Here is a 20,666-nt window from a genome sequence, read left to right as displayed (position 1 = left end):
TCAGCCAACATAGTTTGCCAGTGCCACCCGGAAAAATGTAAGTTGCTCATAGTGTGGTACTACCACAGAAGATGTTCCACTTCAGTGTTAAAAGATATCTAGAGCATCTAAAAAACCTCTTTTCTTCTTTTTTTATTTTGGAAAACCAAGGGATGTGCAGGATGGAAAACCACAAGAACACGAAAATATGCAAAGACCGACACAGAAACAAAATAAGCTCCCCAATTTGAGCAACAACCCTTCCTTACCTGCAGCATATATCGAAACATAACGAGGTTTTTCATTTCATATCATGTCTTTATTTGTAAGTTGTTGTTTTTTGTATACAAAGTTTCATTTTAAAGAATGTATTCATAACATGACGCTGACAAATATTTGTTAACTCAAAACTTATAATCTTGTCAATAAAATATATATAATCATTGTTTTTGTTTCTTTTTGATGATTAGATCCATTAACGAAAGCTATATGAATTTAGGTAATGTGTAAATAATACATTACTTAACTAGGAAAAGTGTCATAATATAGTAATTTCCACTGAAGAATTAGCAGGGTGTTTTAAAACATTGCACTTGTGATTCTTGTAAAACAGTGTAGACATGCCTTATACTATGGCTAAACTTCCTCAACCAGTAATAAAAGTAACACAGTGAAAGCACTAGAGAATCTGACATATTTTGCAAAGGATTACACAAATTTAACTTAAAAACTAAAGAGCATATTGAATTATTGCAGTAGTTAAGAGATTGATGTTGAAGACTTCAGCAGAAGCAAGTAGTCTGTCAGGGAGGACGGCAGGACTCACAGGGACAGCAGGGGGGCAAAGAAAGTATACAGACCCAGGAGCAGTAAAGCTCCCTTGTTTGGGATGTATATTGTAGAGGCATGATCTGATAAAGAAACAAAACAATAAGAATTAAAAAGAAATGTTACTAGCTTGCAGAACAGAAAAAAAATCTATTTTAAAATGCTGGCATTTCTTTGACACCCACTATCATAAGTTTTATAATTGCATTATAATCTATAGAGAGGTATCCCAAGCATTTCTGACCAAGACTGTGAGGAATCATTAACTGGTGAAACCAGTTAATGATTCCTCACACAAAGTTAACCAGTTAATGAAGACAAAAACAAAGCAAAGACGTCAGGGCAGTACTCACCCGCAATGGCAAAAGATTTGGTTTGCCTCATCGAGATGTTCGTCACTGGGTTTGTTGCGACACAGACGTAGTTCCCTATTTGTGCTCTAGTTGCAGAGAAATTAATGAAAGATCCATTCCTGAGGGATGTGGACTGATTGTTTAGGAACCAGTGGAAGTCACACTCAGGCTGAGAATCAGCAGAGCATGTCAGAGACACCGGGGTGCCATTTTTTGCAGACTCTGGGCCAGAGATAGACACATTCAATGGGCCATCTGCAAACAAAAGGGAGGCATGCATCAGGGTTATGCACAGCAAATCAACACTGTCAATTTGCTTTTTTTGGCATGAAAATAACTCTACTATGTATTTTTTTTATACAAAAACGGTATGGGTATATATACTAAATAGCCAATTTTTTAGGCACACCTGTTCATTTGATTGTTAACACAACCATGAATCAGGCAGCAGTTCAATGCATTTAAGCATATGGACATGGTTACATTTGAGAATTTGTTATTTGATGAAATAACATGGTTGTTGGTGCCAGACGGGCTAATCTGAGTACTTCAGAACATTTTTTAGATATCAGGATTTTCACACAAAACTGATTTATCTGGTTTACAGGGAAGGGTCTGAAAAAGAGAAAATTCTTTGTTGATCTTAGAGGAGAATGAGCAGGAAGTATGAGCTTTTTTGTTGTTCTGCAATGTTTATCTTGGTAGATTCCCAAAGACACCTGGCCAATGTATCAAGAAGCCAACTCCTTGTTTTGACACTGGAATGCAAATCTGTTTTGTTTGTGAGAATAAAGCACAGACACACCCCCCCCCCCCCCCGACAGGGCCCCGGCTATTAGATGTGCGCCCCTGGGCTGGTTCTTCAGACACACCCCTGCAGCCGATGCATTGGATGGGTCTTGATTTAAGTTTCACAATATAGGTCCTAGGGTAAGAATTTGATTTAACAAACATGAAACCCTGCATGTATGGTGCTGCTGGTGGTATAATGTTGAGGGAGGTATTATGTTGGCACACTTTACCTGGTACCATTTGAACATAATTAAAATTCGACAGCCTACTTAACTATTGTTGCTCACTATGTCCATCCCTTTATGATCACAGTTTACCAATTTGTGAGGGCTACTTTCAACAAGGCGATGCACCATCATTCAAGTCTCCCTTGACAATGATATTGTTAATCTCAATGGTGACTTTCCTGGTTAAATAAAGATTTTAATAAAAATAATAATAACAATAAAAAGATGTCTAACTGCTCATATCATCTCAAATTGGTTTTCAACCTGACATGGAGTTCACTGTACTATGAGGGTCTCCACTGCCACCACCCCTCCATCTGGTAGAGCGCCTTTGGGATGTGGTTTTACAGGAAATCTGCAGATGTACATCCCACGACTCTGCAGTAACTGCATAATACTACTATTTCAATTTAAACCAAAAGCTTTAAAGATGGTTTTTGACACCTTGTTGAATATGTGTCCTAAATAATAAGTCAGCTCTAAAGTTAATGGATCTTAACCCTGTACTAAAAACGTGTACCTAATAAAATATTTAGTGTACGAATACCAGAGGTGGGTACTAACTGGATATATTTACTATATTACTTTAAAACATGCTTATACGACTAGTTGTACTCCACCATGTTTACTTCTACTTGAGTAATATGATTTTAAAGTAACACTGCTTCTTACTTAAATACAATTTCTCACTACTCTACGTCAGTGAATAAAGAAAAAGAATGTTTTAACCAAAAATGCCCCAGAAAAAGTGTCTGATGAGACGCCTGGTTTATAAACCAAACTTCCTTGTTCTAGTATTGTTTTCTGTCTGCTGAGCCTGTTGTGTCATTTGGAGGTCAAATGAACAAAAGACGCTTTTCCACAATAGGCTTTTTTCCATTACTTGTGAAAAGCACCAGGCTTTTGAAAAGTTTCCGGCTTTCAAAAGCCCAGGGCACCTTCCAGTACAAACTTATTTTCACTTTCATCGGGCTTTATTTTCATGTGTAAAAGATCCTGGTCTGACGTAGGATTTCTCAGCTTTCCCTGGAATTGTTGAAGAGGTGGGGTTGTGTGCAGCAATTACCAAGAAGAGTACTGAGCAGTGAAGAGGTGAGTGTACAAATGTGTTGATTTCATAATTTTTCACAAAAGTTTTAAGATGTTTATATATATATATATATATATATATATATATATATATATATATATATATATATATATATATATATATATATATAACTGGAAAGCTTATTCTATATATTGCACAGTGTATCATGCCCTGTTCTTACACTTACCAATTACCTACTGTTATTGTTGGTTTTAAAAGTTCCATGCAGTGGAAAAAATAATTAGAAATGTGTGTTTCTTCTCCCCACGTTTGGTATTTTGCATGGATTGTGTTTTATGTATTTATTCATTTTTTACTTTGCTTTTAATTTTTTTATTTCGAGTACCAGCATCTGCATAATTTTGTATTTTCTCTGTAAGATTAAAACATTTTCACAAATTAAATCAGATTAAACACTAATAGTTAAGTACTTATGTATGTAAGCATGGTTTGTACTAAATACTATTTTATTCTCACGTGAGTCATTTTTTGGATGACAATGTTTTATTTCTCCTTGAGCGAAAATAGATTGATATAAAGCTTTTTTAATATTTTTTTTGGCAACTACTCCTCTCTGTTAAATACCAAGCTAAAGATGTTCATCATGGGGAAAGATGCAGATGTTCAAAAAAGCAATAAAAACACTCTTGTTTGGGTGGTACTTACAGATTACCAGAAGTGGGTACTTGGGACTCTTGTGATGAACAGCCTTATTGGTAGCAACACACTCATAGGTCCCATTACTTTGGATTGTCAGTGGGGTGAAATGCAGCATGTTCTCTTCCATATTATACGGGAATGGGTCTGTGTTGGAGGCATTCATGTTGAGCTGCATCCCATCTTTCATCCAGTAGATGGCGTCATAAGGTCCAACAATGGCACATGTGAGGGTAAAGTTTTCATTGTTTATTGGAGTTGAGTTGCTTTGGATCATCGCTGACTCTATCGCCTCTGTAAATACAAAAAGGAGTAAAAAAAGAAGTTAGGACACATATTGGGCCTTCAGCATCCTGGACGACATTATTTAAACAATTTCATATTTCTATGAATCACGTTAAAGCGTTTTCTCAATTTATTTCAAGCAAAAACTCAATGTAAGATGTAAAACCTATGACGGTGAGCATTGTGGCCTTGGTGCTGTTCGCTCCGGTCACATGATTGTGGGCCATGCATGTGTATTTGCCACTCATGTTGAAGGTTAGAGGCCCAGCTATGAAGCTGGAGGTATTGGCCACCAAAGTATCGTTGAACCACCAAGTGTAGGTGCTGGGAGGAATCGAGTTGGCAGAACAGTTAAAGACCACTTCATGCCCTTTTGCCCCGAAATGTGGGCCATAAACGACGGGTGTTTCTGGTCCAACTGCAAAACATCAACAATTCCGTCTTTTTCAGTGTCTATAAATACTACAGAATTACATTTAAAATGTTATATTTACACACACTGCATAAAACAGAAAGACCAGCTCTGTTTTTCTAACCAACTGACACCAAATAAGAATAAGCTTCTCATTTTGTTAGCTCAGGTGGGAAAGCAAAAATATTTTCTCTCTTATTATTCTGGCATGTGCCAAGTAGAAATATATTTTTGCAATATAATTTTAAAGTAACACCGCTTCTTACTTGAATATAATCTCTGGCCACTCTACCAATCTTGTGTTACTTCAGCGAATAAAGAAAAAACATGTTTTAACCAAACTCTGAACAATATCTTTAGCTATAGTGAAAGTGAAACTGTAAATTGTTTGATTGTAAAAGTTAATGAGGCATTTTTATATTTATGTGTATTAGGAGAAACATGGTACATTGCAATACTGACAAGCGGTTATGCTAATTTGAGAAAAACAATAGCATAAGAAATATCATTCATGAAGGAATGATTTAGTGACTTCAAATAAAATACTCACAGTTGACAATCAGGTTGTATTGGGCGCTGGTCATGTTTCCCACAGCATTAAGTGCCATACATTGATAGTTTCCAGCATCAGAATGGCTCAGTGCCAATAACATGACCGTGTTGTTGTCCATGGAGAAAACAATTCTGTTGTCCGCAAGCAGCAGCTCTCCATTTTTCATCCAGTATATGTGATCAGCAGGCCCAGCTACATTGCATGTTAAATTATATGAATCATTTTCCATGGCAGAATTCATTGGTGCTGCTATTTCCACCTTGTGTATTGGATCTGAAAACAGAGCACAACCCATAACAGCTGAGCTTATTGACGGCATTTCATCTCAACGAAAGGGAACGAAAAGCAATAAGTGAATTTAAAAATATTTCAATGCAAGTCTCACCAATAACCGTTAGCATTATGCTGGCACTGCTGTTCTTCCCAGAGATGCTGTTGAAGGCCTCGCAGACATACTTCCCACTCATCTCCTTTCTTAGAGGAGGTGCCATGTACACAGCCATGTTGGAGACTAGAGAACCATTGAAGAACCATTTATATGAACTCACTGGAACAGATTCTGCCTTGCAAGTGAGGGTAACGTTGTCTCCTGTCTTTACCACCCTTGGTCCCATGATGATTGGCATTTCTGGTCCATCTGAAAACATTTGAAGTAAATACTTTACTATAGTTTAAGACAAGTGGCGTCTTTGGAGCTTAAATTGTGTTTACTTACAGTTGACAAGCAGCTTGTAAGAATCACTGCTCATGTTTCCAACAGCATTTATTGCCAGGCACCGATAGTGTCGGGCATCAGAACGGTTCAGTGTCTGAAACGTCACTGTCACGTTATCCATGGAGAAAACTGTTCTGTTGTCCGAATGTAAGGGTTTATCATCCTTCATCCAGTAAATATGATCAGCAGGGCCAGTTATGTTACAAGTTAAAGCATGTAAATTACCCTCAACGGCAGGGTTACTCTGTTCTATCTTTACATTTTGTATTGGATCTGAAACAAAAAAAAGGATCCCCAACAGCTCAATTAATTCCTATTTTGGTAAAAAGTGTAATAATGTTATTGTACAAAGATTAAAAACACCTTTAAAATCTTACCAACGACTGTAAGCATTATGCTGGCAGTACTGTTTTTGCCAGTGATGTGGTTCAGGGCCATGCAGATATAATTCCCGCTCATTTCTTGGGTGAGAGAAGCTGTCATATACTCAGACATGTTAGAGAGCATTTCACCGTTGAAGTACCACTTGTAGAGACTCGGTGGAACGGATTCTGCATTGCAGCTGAGCGTAACATTGGTTCCTGACTTTACCACGTTTGGTCCCATGATGGTTGGCTTCTTTGGTCCATCTGAAGACGTTGAGAAAACTTAATAAGACACTAAAAACATGTCTTTGCAGCCTTCTAGATGTTTAGCCATCCCATTCCAAGCCACTATTTAATTACTAGCATTTACTAGAAAAAAATAAATAATTCTTTATTAATTTCTCATTGATAGTGCTGTGAAAACGTTTTTTTCTTTACTTCCCTTTACAGCTTTCTTCTGTTTTAGCTTTTTAGTCATATTTTAATGTTTCAGTTAAGAAAATGTATCTAATATCAGATAAATATAACCTAAGTAAATATAAAATGTAGATTTCTTCTATAAAGGTTAAACTCTTGCCAACCAGCCTTGTCGGATGTAAATAATACAATTCTCCACAAACTTAACAACCGCTTACGCTATCATTCAAGGCAATAACATCCATCAAGCACTTGCAATAATTGAGGACAAATGTTTTATATCACTGTTGAGAATAATTTTGTTTTGCCCTGCTCTTCTTTGCAGAAATATTTTAGTTCAGCCCCACTGTTATGGATTTTGAGGATGAGTGGTCTGTTCAAGCTCATGCCACAGCAACTCAGAAGTCTGGACTTTGACTAGGCCACTCTAAATCTAACTAAATAACTAAATCTCAGAGGTAGATTTGTTTTTTGAGATATTTGCATTTAAACAGTTTATTTTTTTTTCTGGTGATCAAACTTGTTTGATTGCTTGAATCGTTTCAGTCTGACAAAAAAAAAAGCTAAAACAGACAAAATGTGTAAAGGGGGAATAAAAACACCTTTTCACAGAAATGTATATCTTCCTCTTATATAATAAGGTCCAAATATCAGGTTCTTACAGTTGACTTGAACATCAAACGGGCCGCTGGACATATTGCTCACAAGATTAAAAGCGTGGCATTTATATTGTCCGGCATCAGAAAATTGGACTGCACTCAGAGTCAGAGTCTTGTTGTCCATGCCAAAGACAGTTGTCATGTTTGGAGCAACAGGATGACCATTTTTCTCCCAATGGATGCTACCAACTGGTCCAGTCACTTCACACTGCAGAGTAAACGTCTCGTCGAGTACTGCTGGGCCACTGGTGAAACTTATGACAACTACTGTAATAGGATCTGTAAGAGAAGATATCAAGAGGTGGTCTGAATACACTCACAAGTCAAATTATCATTTAAAAATACTTTTGGATACAATGTAGTGATAGTTCACTATTTGGGAGTGTGTCAAATGATTGTTTGCTCTTTCTGACAGATACAATAGTTTATCTGTTAATTAACATATTCTGATGCAACTTACTGTCTGTTTGTGTCATGTGACATACTCCTCACTGTGCTCAGATATTCTCACATATCCTGCAAAAACAGTGCTGAGAGTAGCTGAAGCACAAGTTACTAAGATTTATGACGTTCAAAGCAGAGCAAAGTACTAGATTGAAGCACTACATACGATGAAGCAGCAGAACAATGTTTTCTTTAAGTTCTGTCCACACATGGTTAACTGGAAGTGCATTCAGAATACAGTATATTTCTATCAAACAATCATCAAATCACAGAGCCAACATCCTTTTAGCTTTGCACTAAAGCAAACTATTTAGCCAGAAAACCCCATACTCAGTCTTATTGAAGACAATGACAGTTTGTGTCCAGTCAGATATTTATTTATATACAAACTATAAAGCTTTGTTTCAGGTTATCTACTGTTAGAACCTGACAGTACCTTTCTTACTTTAGTTAGCCTAACTTTAAAACAGCATCTAGAGGCAAACCTGCCGACTGGTGTTGGGATAAAATATCTCCTGGTGCAAAGAATCGTGAACAGGAGAGACCGCAGCACCTGGAGGATGACTGGTCAGTAAGTTAGGCGGTGAACAATAACAATATTATTTTCAACTATGTAAAAATCATTGAACATTGCCTGTTTTAATGTACAGGTATGACAGTGGTTTCAATAAAGTATTGAACTGGGACCATGTATTGTCAATGTCTTTTCTAAGAAATGAAACAAAGCCTTTCAGGGACATCCAAAGAGTGCGTGTCCTGACAACATCATTATGGTGTGTGTCACGAAGATGGGTTTGGTTCGAAGTGCACCAGGATCCTGGAGCACCTCACACCATACAACGCCAGCGGATGCAAACAGAAACTAGTTGACCCAAAGGATAAAACACCTAAACAAACAAAAGCTGATTGAGCGTGTGTGGAGGCAGTACAATGCAGGGCGTTGTGTTCAGGGAATGTAGAGAATAAACAAAGCTAATGCCCCATCACACAATAATAGGGTCTGGAGGTCATAGTCAACTGTCCACCTACATTTTAGGCACAAAGGACAGCCAGATTTAAAAAGTAACAATGACTCACAGGACTGTATATTCACTTGCTCGTGTGACTGGTGACTGTTTCAGCTTTATTTTGTCTGCTATGCCTGGTGAGCCTAAAACGTCCAAGTCATCACGGCCTACTTAACAAACCTCCAGCTTGTATGAGTAAAATGGAGATTATTTCTGTGACCAACTTCCGATTAGTTGATTGTTCCAGTTTATAATATAAAACATAAGCTGCTTCTAGGTCTAAGCGCCGTATGCTGATATGAACTAATCAGAATAAGAGAGAAAACTTACCCATCACTCGGATCTCTGTACTAGTACTGCTGAACCTCATTGTGACCGGGTTGTGAGCGACACATTTGTAAGTTCCTGAGTTGTTCTTGTTAACATTCTGCAGTTCAAGCTGTGAACCGGACTGGTTAAGGAGGACTTCATCAAACATCCAGTGGATCATGGCTGTGGGTTTGGAATCCGTCCAGCATGACAGTGAGATGTCAGATCCTGATCTGTACATGTACTTTACAGGCATCACAGTTATGCTTGTATTGCTTGGACCATCTGATGATACATCAAAAGAGGAAGATCTCACGTTAATGTTGCATTTATTTCAAGTGGTTCCCATTTGTATTATTATTTCGATTAGAACTTACAGTTGATGTTCAGAGAAACCGGGGGGCTGACTTCAAACCCAAGTCCATTAGACACATTGCACCTGTATGGCCCCTTATCAAGGCGGGTCAACTTGGTCATGGTAAGAATGGCCCCATCATTGCTGAGCTGCACATCTGCCCCGCTGGATATCGTTGAATTTCCAGCCAACCATTTATAAGACAAAGACGTGCCGGTGGACACCGAGCACATGAACACTGCTGTGTCATTGAACTCCACCAGATCTGCTCTTTGTGCTGACAGAGTCACATTTGAAATTAGCTCTGCAGAGAGGGAAACAAGTAACTTTTAAGGTTTTGCAGATTGAAATAAACATTTGCAATTGGTGTTTCTTTGTTGAAGGCTGCACAGCGGTGCAGTTGGTAGCACTGATGTAGTAAGACGGTCCTGGGTTCAAGTCTCTCTGCAAGGTTGGTTCCCGCTGGATCCTCCAATGTCAAAAAAACATGACTTAGGCTAATTCAAAAATTACCCATAAGTGTGTGTGTGAGATTCTCCTGACTGTCTTTAGGTGACCTGTCCTTTCCTAATGACCAATGAAGTTATGAGACGAAGCATGCATAAGTGGTTATGAACAAGGAACGGATGGATATTTCTTTGCTGTTAAAATCTTTTATGGTAATGTCTTTCTTTTAACATGATTGTTAGGAAATAATTAGACATTTCAGAAATCAGCTTAAAGACATACTTCAAGGTTCATCTGACATTTACAACATCTAATAAAAACTGCAAGTTATTGAATCATTTCAGCGATATCTTGATTTACAAACTGATCAGCTAGCTAGTTTTCTGCCTGAACTAGTTTGTCTTTGCTTGATTTACAACTTACACAAATTATTTTGTTATAGTTTTCATACGTTTTTATTACATTTTTATAAAGTATTTTTTAACTGGTTCCCAGCAGACAAAGGGATTTTTTTTTTCCAATCTGTCATAAAGTGTTTACTTAAATAAGAAAGTGTAGATTTTTGAGCTACATTTTTGGGTCTTGTCACAAGGCTCATAGTTTGGAAATAGTTTGGAAATTAGTCACTTAGAAATGCAATTGTTGTACTTACTTTATGCAAAAAGAGCAAAACAAAAGGAAAAGCTGCTTCATTTTACACTACCTGTACTCTCATAAGATGAGCAAAACTAGTTTCTTCACATGTTAAACATGCAGTGATGGATCAATACCATTTCGAGTAATTGGGTAAATACTTTTAAACAGCAACCAATATCCTAATATCTGTAGTTCCCATATTAACTATGCATACTTCCAAGAGATGAAAGTTTAGAATAATACTTTGAAAGCAGTCTCGGACATCCCAAGGCTGCTGAGTTTTCAACATAGTAAATTCAAAATGTCTATTGAACTCTTGCTTGAAGTTTTCTGTTTACATTTATGACTTTAAAACTCATAGTAAGAGCTGTCAAAAGTATTGTTCCTGATAGTTTATGTAAATAAAAAAAGAATGAACTGACGTTTGTTATTGTTTTTGTTTTGCTTGACATTTAGCGTATTCGGTCATTACAAGTCAGAGCGATATACGCACACGGCAGCTGGTAGATTCTCCGTCTGTGCTGTTGGTTTGCCTTGCAAATCACTTCTGTACAAGCTGCTTAATGTGGAAACACTATCCATGCTTTCTTTTAGGGTCAATTACACAACATTTTCCAAGGCAAACATCAGCTTTTCATGCTATGCAAAGGCCAAGCCTTTTGTAGCACACTCTGTGTAATGTATCACGTATCAATGGATAAATAAGAATTGTGTGTATTCCTACCTTGGACTGACAGTTGGAACTGAACAGAAAACTCATTCATTTGCTCTAACTTGTACAATCCAGAGTGCTGTAGTCTTGCAGATGTTATAGTCAAAGAGGAAGTGGTGGTATTAAATATCATCCCGTCTGTCTTATTTTCACTTAACACGGAAATTTCCAGGATAAATGAACACCAGGAGATCTCCGTTGAACGTCCATGCCCCCAGGGTAACGGGGATGCTGCTGCTGAGAGTCACGTTGTCGCCCACTGGCACTGGGTTCATAGAAGCCTGGATGGTTTGGCTTTGCACCGAATCTAGATACCAGCATCAATAGGTTAATACAAACAGAAGAAAAATCTTGAAGTAATATGATAGAAAGAATTAATAAAACCCCGAAAATCAACATTTTTGGACATTTTACAGCTTTTGGCATGAATTTATGATGCAATGATCTTTAAACCAATAAATTGTCCAAATGCCAGGCAGAAAATTAATACAAGTTTAAAGTAGTAAAGAGCTGAATGGAATTTTTGCATATTAATTCAAGTTAAAACAAATGTTAATTTTACCTGTAAAAGCCATCGTGGTCAGGATTAGGAAAAAGACACACGGAGACTCCATTCTGCTCTTGGAGATCTTCTTTGCCGACGAGAATCAACTAGACTCCTACACTAATTTAAATCTTCCAATATGATTCAATCCCAGCACTTCAACAGGCAAAGGTTTGCCCTGTGCTCCCTTGATGATCTCCCAGTCTTCTACCACTGTGGCACATCACAGTCTCTGCCACACCTTGTTTTGCCCTGATGCACATGCGTTTTTACAGCCACTCACCGAGGAGTGTCCATTTACTGTAAACACAGCTCCGTCATTTTTCAACTTTTCATCAACTAAAGCATCACATGGAGTTATTTGTGGGATCACCTGCAGCCTCGTGAAACGAAACAGATCCATAGTCCTCATCTGTGAACTTATTCTCTAAGGAACAAATTAATCATTAAATGAGTATGCTGAAACATGAAACTTAAAGTAGATTGGGATCAATTTTAAGGAACACTTTCACAGCAAAGATTATTTATTTGCATCTCAAACTATTTGCATTTCAAACTATTCATTCTATAAATAGTTTGAGAAATATTCTATGTATTCTTTGAGATATCCATTTCGAAACGATTTGCTAGAGGTCACCAGGATGTTCCTTAACCTCATTGAACATGTTCTTCTTCCTGCTGTGTTTACTATAACCACAAACCCACACAGTGCTATAATATTTGTCTATGAACAGACATTTCCATTGCTCTTAGAATAAAACGGTTGCCCAATAAATTGATTAAGAATAGTTTATTTTTAACAGGGTGTCATCTGGGCACGTTTGTACTTATCTTTCAATATAAGGGTAGTGCTCAGAAGGGTTTGAGCCAATAGTTAGAACAAAAAGACACAACCATTTGGCCATTACTTGAAAAAAAACTCTTTGGTGTTTGTAATAAAGAGGAAATGGGCATTACTGGTAATGTATTTAATCTGGATTTGGTATTTTGAGTTTGTGTTTGTGCTTATAAAGTCTTTTTTTTTAATCCAATTTAGCTACTCTTTATCTGGCAGATTGTATAGGTGGATAAATGGATATGCTGAAATGAGTTTCCTCTATCGAGTGGCTGAGCACGAGGGTTAAAAATAGAGGTCGAAGATCCGTCATCCAGACAAATTTTAGATTTGGGCCTCTGCTTATTTGCACTGAATGGAGTCTGAAGCTGATTTGGTCCCGAAATATGATCTGGATCCCTCCTGGGCTTTTCCCTTTGAGGGTTTTATGGTCACGTTTCAGCCAAAGAAGACCCTGAGGCAGACCCAGTGCTCATAGGAGGGACTAAGTATCTAATCTCTTGGATAGGAATGCTTTTGGGTCCCCTTGAATGAGCCCGACACTGTTGCAAGGAGAGAGCAAATTATCGTTTCCCCCTGATGTACCTGATTCCCCTTTGACCCAACTTTAAACAAGAGGAAGACAACTGACTGATTCATTTCCTTCCTGTCTAGCTTGTATTTTGTTTTTGCTCTATTTATCTGGATATTTTCTACTTTTAATAATTTCATTTACTTTAAATTTAATATTTTTTCATTTGTTTTAATATTTATGACATGCGCTTGGTTTGACTTTCTCATGATTTAGGTTTTTGTTTCTTTTGGACTTTTCTGGACTTTAAGTTTTAGCCTGTCACCTCTCAGCCACAGAAACCCTCCATTTAGCTCAGTTACCAGTTATCAGCCCAGACCAGTTCCACCTGCTGCCACTAATCAGTTCCCACTCTGCTCACCTGTTCTCCAGCCTTCATATACCTTCCTGTCTCACCCAGTCACTGCCAGATTGACTGTGGGGGTTTCAGTTATTGTGTGCTCCACCGGCATCTCAAGTCTGGTTCTGTCAGCAACTCTTGGTCTGTCTCTGTGTTGAACGTTTCCAATAAACCTTTCTAATGTAACTGTTCGGTTGAACTTCGGGTTCACCAGCAGCATTGGTTACAGACTTGACTGATGGATCAAGAACCCAAAAACGAAGAAGTCTCAATCTTTGCTGCACACATAGTCAAACACAAATAAATTCCTATTCTTCGAATTTTTGGGACAATGCTTCATTAGTAAAGTCTGCTTTTCAATCAATTTATAAGCAACTTTATAAAAATATTCAAGCAAAGGGGGACAGCTTAAAATGAGCTGGGATTGTGTGGCTTCTCATTTGACCTAGATGCACTGAAACACTGTTTCCAGGAGCAAAAAGAACAAAGCAGGAAAGTGAATAGAATTTGACATAATGGTGCTATAAAAAAGTATTGGGTAAGCAGTAAAAGTAAAGGTTGTACATAACTGTGAAGTAGAAAGAAGAAGATGCATTAATTTCAAACATTATCACGTTGATATTGTTTAACCTAACCCACCTTTCAGCTTCTCTGCAACTTTATATCTAATGTCCCTGCTGTGTTCCTTGCTTTTTCTTGACTAAAGTTCTCTTATAAACTTCTAAGCCCTTCAGAGAACACCTGCATTCACACTCAGATTAAATTACATATACGCTCACTACTTTACTTTTAAAGTTAGTTCCACATGTTTAAAAAAGGTGAGTGTTGATGCAATTAAAATATGTACTCCTGTCCTTCCCTTTCACAGTTAGGGCATTTGCCTTTGTGTTCATCTTTCACATAAAACTGCAATATATTATAAACACTTAAATGTGAAACCTCAAATATGAATATCTTTGTCACTATAAGTAGGAACGAGCAAATATTTTGTTGCCTGCTGCATACCTAGATTTATTCAACTATGACTTATTATTTTTCTTAAAAGCAGCAAATTAATACCGCACATTTTTTGTCACATTTTTGATGAGTTATCAGTTTAACGTGCTTTGTCAGATTTATTTTTGTTTACGGCAAAAAAAAAAAAAAAAAAAAAAAAAAAAAAAAACAGAACATAACACAAAATGTGTGGATTAAAAATGCTTTATTTATGTGGTTATAGTCAGAAAGATAGAAATTCATGTTGACTACACAGAATAAACTGCCAGTCTTGTTTTTGGCCACCATGTATAACATAAGATTGATATTGATTTATTGTACATTTTTCACTTTTACAGACTTAATTCAAAGAGTGCTGCACTGAACTGTAACCGTTCTGAGCTGCTTGGAATACCTGAATCAAAGAAAACAAATAAAAAAAAAACATATGAAAAAGAGTGTATGATGCTTCTGAGCTATTTGCATTGTGCAAACATTTAGTTTTCAAGATGGTTGTGAGGACTTGGAGACAACTGAAACCTAAGAGACTGAAAACACAGGAATATGTATGACAATTTACAACAATCTTTGCAGAATAAATGCATTAATAATCTGAACTATAAATCTATTTCAGTTTTGCTAACCAGACAGGTAGGTAACTTTGTTTTATTTATATTTTACCAAATGATTAAATTAGGATTTTCCCATTTAGTTGTAAAACTGTGTCACATAATTTCAAATCCTTAAAAACAAATCCTCTTCATGACAAATACAGGAACATGATTCAGGTCATCTAGGGACTGAACCAGCCACATTGATCTGTAAAACAGAAGAACCATTAGTTATATGGCAGTCAAAATAAAAACGAATGAATAGAGCATATGTCTCTATTCTAACAGAGTCGGTCTTCACTAAATTTAGTAACTAAATAATTTATTAGACAGCACATCTGAATATCTTTATTATGATTAAGATGAGAACTGTCCCTTTAATTGGTTGAAGGTGGAAACATTATTTTCCCTCTGAAAATGGTATAAGAAAAACAAGTTCACTAATAAATATAAAATATTAATTTGACAATTTTAACATTTAAAATGGTTTATGGTAAAAAGTAGTTGACAACTTGCCTGAAAGTGATAAAGAGAATCCAGCCAGTAATAGCAGAGGAAGAAGAAGGACATTCCCTTCTAGTTCTTCAGACTCTGTGCATAAAAAAGATTCAACCTTTAATTATTTAGGAGACCTAACCATATAAACATACTTTTACATTTTACAGGCTATATTTTTGACATTAACATCATTCAGGTGCAAGTTCATGTTAAGATTAAAAATTTGCATTCTTCAGAGTGTTGAAGGTTTATCATGGGGTCAAGAAACAGTTAGTGGAAAACACCATCAGGCATTTTCTGCAAACAGTTTGTTAGGAAATATAACAATCTGTAATGCACAGAATTCTAATAGCACAGTCGGGTCCAAGGAGAATACTTATGAAGCATCTCATCACAGAAAGATTACTCTGGTCAGAAAAAGTTTTCCCTGACTGACAAATTAAGACCAGAACAATCCTCATAATAAAAACCTAACCTGACCTTCAGCTTTTTTATGAAATGCTGAACATGAATTCTGAAACAAAGACTACTATCCAACAAAATACCCGGATATTTCTAGTATGATACTGCCTCAATAAGGAAGGGTAGAAATACCAATATTATCTGAGATAAGAACCACTTTAAGATTAACAGAAAACACTAGAGTCCATTAATTGCCTTTAACACAAATGATTCATGCTGATCCTTGCCAAGACATAATGGATCATGGACCTTGGTCTTGGACAGTTTTATCAGAAGGGTGGATGCCTCCGAATAGAACAGATTTGAAAAGCTGCTGCCAACCAGACACTGCTGGTGGAAGGTAAAGCGAGAAAAATAGAAACATGGATTTTACTGCGTGTTATATGCTGCCAATATGTAATTCCATTAAGTAAACTTTAGTGTCATCTCCATTAAAGTGCAGTTACCTTTGTCCATGTTCTTCCTAATGTCATTGAAAATAAAAAAGGCCTAATATTGAACCTTGCGGGAGTCCTTTAAAAATCAACGGAAAACTGTTTTCTTTTTCTATTTGCAAAATCACAACGCGTGATATCTGAAAGGTAACTTCTAGAGACACCCCTCAATGAATTTAAGAGTAAAATAAATTATACCATTGCCTCTGAAACAAGAAGCTTACTTGATATTATCATGTGTGTTGTTATATTGCTGTGCAGGTTGGTGCGGTTGTTAAAGGCCAAACAGGAATATGGACCACTTTGGTCCTCTCTGACGTGGATTAGCTCCAGCATTGCTCCTGTTACATTCATAATATTTCCCCTGAAGGCCCAACGAATTTGAGCGGGAGGGCTGGACTCTGTTAGACAGAACATGCTCAGATTGGACCCAACTGAGAAGGAAGTTGTGTTCAGTCCATTCACTGTGAGACGCATGTCATCTGGGCCGTCTGAGGAAGAAAGAGAGACAAGCAGGAAGAATGATACAGTCTATAACAGCACTTTTCAGTGAAAATTTATTATTTCTGTAGAAATAAAGCTATCAAAGGTAAATAGACTCACAGTTTACAGTGAAGTTTACCGAATCACTGGTCCCATTACTGATAGGATTAGATACATCACATCTGAATGGTCCCAAATCATAGCGGCTCACTCTGACAATGTTAAGAGTGGAGTTTCCATCAGTCAACTGAACTCTGTCACCGGCTGTAACCACAGAGCTACCGTTCATCCAGAGGAAGGTGAGAGAAGATCCAGTGGAGACGGAGCATTTGAGCCCAGATGTTTGAAGCTCCATCAGATCACTTTGATTTATGTTGAGGGTCACATTGGAAATGGGCTCTGTGGAAGTAAAAGATGGAAAATGTCCACAGTCTTGCTTATTTAGATTCTTAATCATGTTAAGCCTTGCTGGAGCAGGATATTAAGACACAAACTACCTGTCACTGTCAGGGAAAAAAGTAAGAGTAGGAGAGACTTCATCGTCCTAAATGTCATTTGTAAGTGACATTAGTGTAATAGTGATTCCATTCCACTATGCTGTAAAGCAACAGGATTTTCAAGCACATAAATGGCTTTCATTTCACTGATTTCAATTAAGTTTCAATCTATGACTTGGTGATGGCTGATGTACATTATGACTCAGATTAGTGTCTGGGACAAGAAATCCTGAGCTGGAAATCCCTGATTTATATATCAGTCAAATTGTTCCTCTGCTTTCTGGCTGATGTTTCGGTCACTTTTGAATGCTAGCGGTGCTTTCACTCTAGTGGTAGCGTGAGACGGAGTCTACAACCCACACAAGTGGCTCAAGTAGTGCAGCTCCTCCAGGATGGCACATCAATGCCAGCTGTGGTAAGAAGGTTTGCTGTGTCTGTCAACGTAGTGTCCAGAGCATGGAGGCGCTACCAGGAGACAGGCCAGTACATCAGGAGGCGTGGATGAGGCCGTAGGAGGGCAACAACCCTGCAGCAGGACCGCGCTACCTCCGCCTTTGTTCAAGGAGGGACAGGAGGAGCACAGCCAGAGCCCTGCAAAATGACCCCCAGTAGGCCACAGATGTGCATGTGTCTGCTCAAATGAATAGAAACAGACTCCATGAGGGTGGTATGAGGGCCCGACGTCCACAGGTGGGGGTTATGCTGGCAGCCCGACACCGTGCAGGACGTTTGCCATTTTATTCAGAGAACACCAGGATTGGTAAATTCACCACTGGCGCCCTGTGCTCTTCACAGATGAAAGCAGGTTCACACTGAGCACAAGTGACAGGCGTGACACCGTGGAGAACGTTCTGCTGCCTGCAACATCCTCCTGCATGACCGGTTTGGTAGTGGGTCAGTAACGGTGTGGGGTGGCATTTCTTTGTGGATCTGCACAGCCCTTCATGGGCTCGCCAGAGGTATTCTGACTGCCGTTAGGTACAGCGATGAGATCCTCAGACCCACTGTGAGACCATATGCTGGTGCAGTTAGCCCTGCATTCCTCCTAATGCAATACAATGCTAAACCTCATGTGGCTGGAGTGTGTCAGCAGTTCCTGTAATACGAATGCATTGATGCTAAATGCCTACATACAGGAACATGGAGGTCACACACGCTACTGAGCCTCATTTTGACTTGTTTTAAGGACATTACAGAGTCGGATCTGCCTGTAGTGCATTTTTCCACTTTAATTATGAGTGTGGCTCCAAATCCAGATCTCCATGGGTTCATAAATTTGATTTCCATGGATAATTTTTGTGTGATTTTGATGTCAGCACATTCAGCTATGTAAAGAACAAAGTATTTAATGAGAATATTTCATTCATTCAGATCTAGGATGTGCTATTTTAGTGTTCCCTTTATATGTGTGTTTGTGTGTGTGTGTGTGTGTGTGTGTATATATATATATATATATTTATATATAAATATATATACATATATATATTTATATATATATATATATATATATATATTATGTGTGTGTGTTTATGTTGCTAATGTAGGTTTAGATGTGTGGTCTCTTTTCCAGAAGGGTCTATTACTAGAATAAAGTAAAATCATAAATGACCAATGGGAATTAAATATCACAATAGACCTTTCTTTGCCAGGAAACTAAAACTCTATTCCTAATAAAATATTTTTGATAATGTCATTGATATATAAAATACCTCTTGTTAAAGGCCTCGTTAAAAGGATTGAATCATCAACATTAGGTTTGATTGATTGAACAGAAATACTTAGATGTTATAGCATCTTTAACATCAAAGTATTTTGAGCTGTAAAATATATTCTGTACTTTAAATATAATTCCGTGCTTCATATATGAATAGATTTTTTTTTCAGAAATTCAAATCTGGACATATTTTTCTTTTTTACAAGTTCCTTGACCATTTCTGGGAAATGTTCAAGTACGCAGCAACAACAAATAAAAAAGGTGAGTGTTGACAGAAATCAGCCAGAGGGCAAAGACTCATCGCTATGAAACTTGAGCACAAGCTGCTGTATGACAATATCTAAACATCACGAGGCAGAACCATGCATTCCTGTAACCCCCTCCCTCTCTGAGTTTGTTGGAATGATTTTTCATAACAACAGGAACCTGTTCCAGATAACCACATAATGTAAACATATCATCAGCACTTTTTCTCCTCTATGTTGTCTCATTAAAGTGGTTCAGTGCAAAGTTATGAACTACTTGTTGCTGTTATATCACCTCCTTTAGCTCAACCATTTAGACAGTAGACATGTACACGTGATTTTTCATTGAAATGGTTTAAAACAGGGCTCATTATAATCTCCAAATGCTTCCAGTTTATTCTCACCTACAACAGTGAGAGAAACGCTGGCCTTCAGCAGGGGCTCGCCGCTCTGCACCCTGTAGACCCCTGAGTCGGTCACGGTGAGGGAGCTCAGCGTGAGCGCTCCGGTCGTCACATTAACAGAAGCCCTGCCGCTGTAACCGGGAAAAACCGCCTGCTGCTCCCCGAGCCAAGTAAGGATGAAGGTGTCTCCCACTGCCCAGTTTCCACTTGTCAAGGTCACAGAGGGAGACAGCGACAGTGTCACTGTGCTCCCGACAACTGCTGGGTTCATGGTAGGTTGAACGTCCACAGCATCAGAGGACAGAAAGCCTACAAAGACAGAAAATCAACTAAATATCCGTCAGAAATCTCATTTCTAATACATGTAATATTTCCTTTCTGTACTAGTACCTTGTAAGGAAGTCAAAAGAACAATAAACGATGCTCCGCAGATCTTCCTCTCCATTTTGTATCAGTGGTCTGAAAAAGGGCTTCTTGTTTCAGCTTTGTTATACCTGTCCACTGTGTGTCCAGCCCCCAACCCATAAACCTGCCACCCCAGGTCTTATCTACAGGTGGTCGAGGCCATTTTGTGTTAAGTCTTGGTAAATTTACCAAAGGTGGAAACATTTCTGTCTGCCATTATGGGTGAATTTCTGCTAAATGACAAATGATGACAGAAGGCATGTGGGTGATAATGACATGCAGAGGGCTCAGGGTTACTGTTCGTTAAACGGTCTTACTTGTTTACGGGGATAATTCAGTCAAACATGATGAAATTACTTCTCTTTGCAGCAGAATGGTGTCACATTTGCCTGTATTCTTTTTTTTT

At 37.9% G+C, this 20,666-nt stretch overlaps 2 protein-coding genes across 2 annotated transcripts; both read right to left on the bottom strand.

The window, feature by feature from the left end:
* Window positions 1-276: 276 nt before the first annotated feature.
* On the bottom strand, window positions 277-12,031 carry ceacam1 (CEA cell adhesion molecule 1). Its single transcript, XM_036135192.1, has 13 exons — window positions 11,805-12,031; window positions 11,255-11,549; window positions 9,470-9,751; window positions 9,114-9,377; window positions 7,336-7,611; window positions 6,269-6,520; window positions 5,892-6,164; window positions 5,562-5,813; window positions 5,174-5,449; window positions 4,378-4,629; window positions 3,936-4,220; window positions 1,161-1,415; window positions 277-890 (listed from the first exon to the last, which is right to left on the bottom strand). Exons 2-13 carry the CDS (start codon window positions 11,373-11,375, stop codon window positions 802-804), a joined length of 2,877 nt encoding a protein of 958 aa, XP_035991085.1. The 5' UTR covers window positions 11,376-11,549; window positions 11,805-12,031; the 3' UTR covers window positions 277-801.
* Window positions 12,032-14,716: 2,685 nt separating this feature from the next.
* On the bottom strand, window positions 14,717-20,395 carry LOC118562644 (carcinoembryonic antigen-related cell adhesion molecule 1-like). Its single transcript, XM_036135212.1, has 6 exons — window positions 20,246-20,395; window positions 19,856-20,164; window positions 17,116-17,394; window positions 16,737-17,003; window positions 15,635-15,709; window positions 14,717-15,326 (listed from the first exon to the last, which is right to left on the bottom strand). Exons 1-6 carry the CDS (start codon window positions 20,298-20,300, stop codon window positions 15,301-15,303), a joined length of 1,011 nt encoding a protein of 336 aa, XP_035991105.1. The 5' UTR covers window positions 20,301-20,395; the 3' UTR covers window positions 14,717-15,300.
* Window positions 20,396-20,666: the final 271 nt, after the last annotated feature.

Source organism: Fundulus heteroclitus, chromosome 3 (genome assembly GCF_011125445.2).
Source record: "Fundulus heteroclitus isolate FHET01 chromosome 3, MU-UCD_Fhet_4.1, whole genome shotgun sequence".
NCBI classification, from domain to species: domain Eukaryota; kingdom Metazoa; phylum Chordata; class Actinopteri; order Cyprinodontiformes; family Fundulidae; genus Fundulus; species Fundulus heteroclitus.
Note: the sequence above shows the minus strand (reverse complement) of the source record. Positions and strands in the feature narration are given on the sequence as shown.